Below are 4,165 nucleotides of genomic sequence, written 5' to 3'. Positions count from 1 at the left end.
TTGACATTACCCCCACCATTGAGAAACCACGCCCACTGCGTGACACGCCCCTCCCCCCCGACCACGCCTATACAGGTGGGTATGTGAAGGGGTGAGGCGGGGGGGTTCTAGAATCCCCTAAATTACCCTACTTGTACACTTATTTTTGAAATTACGGCGTTTATTCGTTTGTTCCTCCTCTACTTCTCCCTGACTATCCGTTTGTTTCTTTGACTGACCTGATACATACTTTTTTTATTCGTATCCTCCCCACCTAACAGCGTAGTAACTCCTAGAAAAGTCTTTGACGGCATATTCATTAGCATAGCCTGTATATAGCCAGGGAAGTGACGCGCCATAGTAATAATTGCGCTGTTAATTTCGGCAAATCAAAATATTTGACTTTTTGCATCCACTGTACAAAATACTCCCTATAAGATGGTATATTTTTTACTCTTTCTCTACTAAAGAATTGACTCCATAAACTTAACTGTGTACCACGCTACCAGTACTCCTCAGTAAATGGATGTTTAAAATTGTCATATACATTACATAAATAATTATTCATAGAATTCCAACTATCAGCATTCCCATTTAAACTATATTCAACTAATAGTAATTTATCCTCAGGTTTAATATTCTTTCTTTCAAAATACTTGTTTAAATATCTAACATATGCTAAAGGATGTGTATCACGAGAATTTCTAAAAAATGTTGACAAACTATATGGTATATTTTTATATGACTATTTAATTTTTCTTGATTATAAACCGTATTTATTCTATTTAAAGTGTCAATATATGTTTGTTCTAATTTAACCACATTATGACCTAACGTATTGACTCCTCTTATCCTGTCTTCGCACTGTGTGAATAAATAACTATTAATGATAAAATTTTATTAATTTAAACATTTATTTTATCAATAAATAAATATAATAATGTTATACACATATAACAGATTATATTTTTTTCTATGTCTCGTAATATATACAGTTAAAATGTGTACATNGTAGAATTATTTTCAATTTCTCTGCGGCTTTGTTCTTCACTATGAAAAATTCATTAAAATAATATGTGCTCTTTGTAATTTCGAACCATAAAAATTAATTTTATAAAATTTTTTTATTCATACATTATTATTTTTATATAAAAAATTTTGTTTTATTAAGTTTTTCTATAATTTTAGAATGAACATTTATCCAGTGAATTTTCTTGGGATACAACTCTTTTCGAATCAGCAAAAACTTCTGTTATATTTAGTATAGTTGAAAAAGAGGAAACAATTATTGCATCAACTATGCAATCAATTTTGTTTTACTTTCAAAATTTAAAACAAACTTATAACCAGTAATATTTTACTTATTATAATAAAATATTAAAAAAATATAATTGTATTTTCTTCAGGGATTTAATTAAAAAAATATCATTAGTAAAACTTGATGATCTTCCTGAAATTGGTAGAAAGTATGTGTTGCCATTATTTGATCCACAATATTCCATAACTGCAATGGTATGTGCTCCTACGAAAGTTGAAGAAATAGCTAATGAATTTGAAAAGTAATATTTTAAATGAAAATAAGAGTGAAGTTTTGTAAATGTTAACAAATGGAATGATTGTTAACTAATTTTTTCTCTTATAATATTTAGCAGATTTTATTTTAGATTGAAAATTATTATATTCTTTTGTGTTAATATCATATTAAATTAAATTCGAAATAAAACTTTATTTAACTGCATTTACCTAAAAATGCAATTACAATTACACCATTCGTTTACAATTATCCCACTTCACCATATTATTATAAATAACTATTTTCTAATTAAAATATTATTTAAATTTTCAGAATTGGTATTAAAATGAATGTGTTCAAGTCTTTAGACGAAAGTTTTGTAAATAACTAACCGCATACATAGCTAGTAAACTTTTTCAAATACCTCTAGGAATACTTTTTTTAATTATTCTATCAAATATAACAATTATTTTATTAAATAAAATAAATTTTATTAAAGAAAATATTTTACTGGGCTAAAAATAATCAAATCAGACGTTCAAAAATTTAAAATACTCACATTTTGCAAAATAAAATTACTTTCTTGCTAAGTGTTACTAAATATATTATAAAATAAAAAAAAGCAAAGTACTTGAAAAATTAATTTTTACATTAAAATTTTGGTATTTAGATTAAATATTCATAATTAAAAATCCTAAATATTAAAGATTATATAAATTGCATTTATATTTTTTTCAATGTTAGATATTGATTTGAAAAAGTATTCCCAGAGTATTAAGAAAAGTATTCTGTTCAAGAATGACTAATAGATAATTATTTGTAGTTCTTATGTTGTATTTGTTTATGTTAGTCATTTTATCTAATAATATACTATATTCTAGGATGTTATTATATGTTATAATATAGTCTAGTTTTTGTTTCATTATGTTAATATATATAAATATAAGTTTCAAAATTTTTGATATAGTATCAATATTACAAATGACATTTTACAATATTTACAATATTGATAAAAAATAATTTTTAATAACTCTGTTGGTTCTATAATTTTATTATTAAAAAGTATTATTTATAGTATTAATAAGGTGTATTTTTTTATTAATATCGCATATTACATATTAGCAATCATATATAAATTGATAATACAGACATAAATAATAAAATAAATAATTCAAACATAAAATAATAAATTAAAAAAAAAAAAACCAGACAGTGAGGTTGCAACACTGTGGTGACGTGGCATAGTTGGAACAAGTATAATGAAATCTGACTGATTAAAATCACCATCATAAAAAACGCTTCGATCTGAAGATAGTGTTTAATTTTTAAAAATTGCTGGATTATTCCAAAAGTAACATTATCTACTATTTCCTTATTTATATCCTGATTACAAGTCTTATAAGTATAATATATGAATCAGTATTTATTATAGCAATTAAATATAGTATGAAATTGATATTTAGTACTAACATTTTTTCGGAGAATGTATAAAAAATTATAAAGTAGTTATTACTTTTATGGCAAACGTATATATAAATTGAAGGTCTTGATGCAAAACTTAAAAAACATAAATTGTTTGTTATTAACTTCGATGCGAAACTGAGAAGGTATTAATTTAACTATCATGTGTTAATATTTTTTTTTTCTGTGTCTTACTTTTTCTCAGCTCTCACCGAACCGATTTCTTTCGTCAAAAGATCAAAAATAGTATCTAGTCGAGGACATTACCTTCAAAATATGAACAAATTTCCCTCGTTCATTGTAAATGGGGTACTTCCAAAAAATTACAAATTTAAAAATCGATAATTTTCGACATTTTTTCAATTTTTTTTACATAAAACTGCCATAATATTTTTAAAAATAACCAAATCAATATAATTTTTTTTTATAGATGCTTAATGTCTTTACCCATCATTTGATATATTTTTTTTTATAAATTTAACCCTTTACCTGCCCAGAGGAGGGATTAAAAATGACAACTTTTTCACAAAAAATTAACTTTTTTAAGTGTTCAGAAATACTGACACTATTATATATAGCTTAAATTATTGCCTATGCAATATACTTTATTATGGAAAATAAACATTTCGGACTTTATTTTTATTTATTTTTTTTATCATTTTAATTAATATAACAAATATATATTTGATTTAATTAAGATATATATTAAAATGTCAGTATTTCCGGAAGACTTAAGTTAAGTTGAAAAAGTTGTTACTTTGAATCCCCCCTGTGGGCAGGTAAAGGGTCCGATTTATAAAAAAAATATACAAAATAATAGGTAAGTAACTAACGTATCTATATAACAAAAATTATATTGATTTGGTCTTTTTAAAAATGTTATGGCAGTTTTAAGTAAAAAATAACCCAGCACAGGGGTGTCGCGGCATAGTGGGGACGTTGCATAGTTGGGTCCAGTATAGATTTAATCTGACAGTGATTAAAATCACTATCATAAGANATAGTTGGATCAAGTATAATGATATCTGACAGTGATTAAAATCACTATCAAAAATAAACGCTTCGATGCAAATCTTTAGATAGTGTTTAATTTTAAAAAAATTGGTGTTTTATTCCAAAAGCTACTTGATCTGCTGGTTCCTTATTAATACCCTGATTAAGATAAAGTATGTCGAATGAAAAAGGGTTTATTAAAAAATATTATTTCTCATA

The 4,165-nt window shown here is 25.0% G+C and overlaps 1 protein-coding gene across 1 annotated transcript in view; it reads left to right on the top strand.

Moving 5' to 3' along the window:
- LOC126902723 (uncharacterized protein C05D11.1-like) overlaps positions 1–2,054 on the top strand; it is a 17,598-nt gene extending 15,544 nt beyond the window's left edge. The window contains exons 16-18 of the mRNA XM_050680294.1: positions 1,168–1,328; positions 1,386–1,538; positions 1,826–2,054. Coding sequence (XP_050536251.1) covers positions 1,168–1,328; positions 1,386–1,538; positions 1,826–1,883 — 372 coding nt within the window. The 3' untranslated portion in view covers positions 1,884–2,054. The remainder of the gene's footprint in view (positions 1–1,167; positions 1,329–1,385; positions 1,539–1,825) is intronic.
- Positions 2,055–4,165: the final 2,111 nt, after the last annotated feature.

This window comes from Daktulosphaira vitifoliae, unplaced genomic scaffold (assembly GCF_025091365.1).
Source record: "Daktulosphaira vitifoliae isolate Bord-2020 unplaced genomic scaffold, ASM2509136v1 Scaffold_3, whole genome shotgun sequence".
Lineage (NCBI taxonomy): Eukaryota > Metazoa > Arthropoda > Insecta > Hemiptera > Phylloxeridae > Daktulosphaira > Daktulosphaira vitifoliae.
The sequence above is the reverse complement of the archived record's forward strand: the minus strand, read 5'-3'. Positions and strand labels throughout refer to the sequence as shown.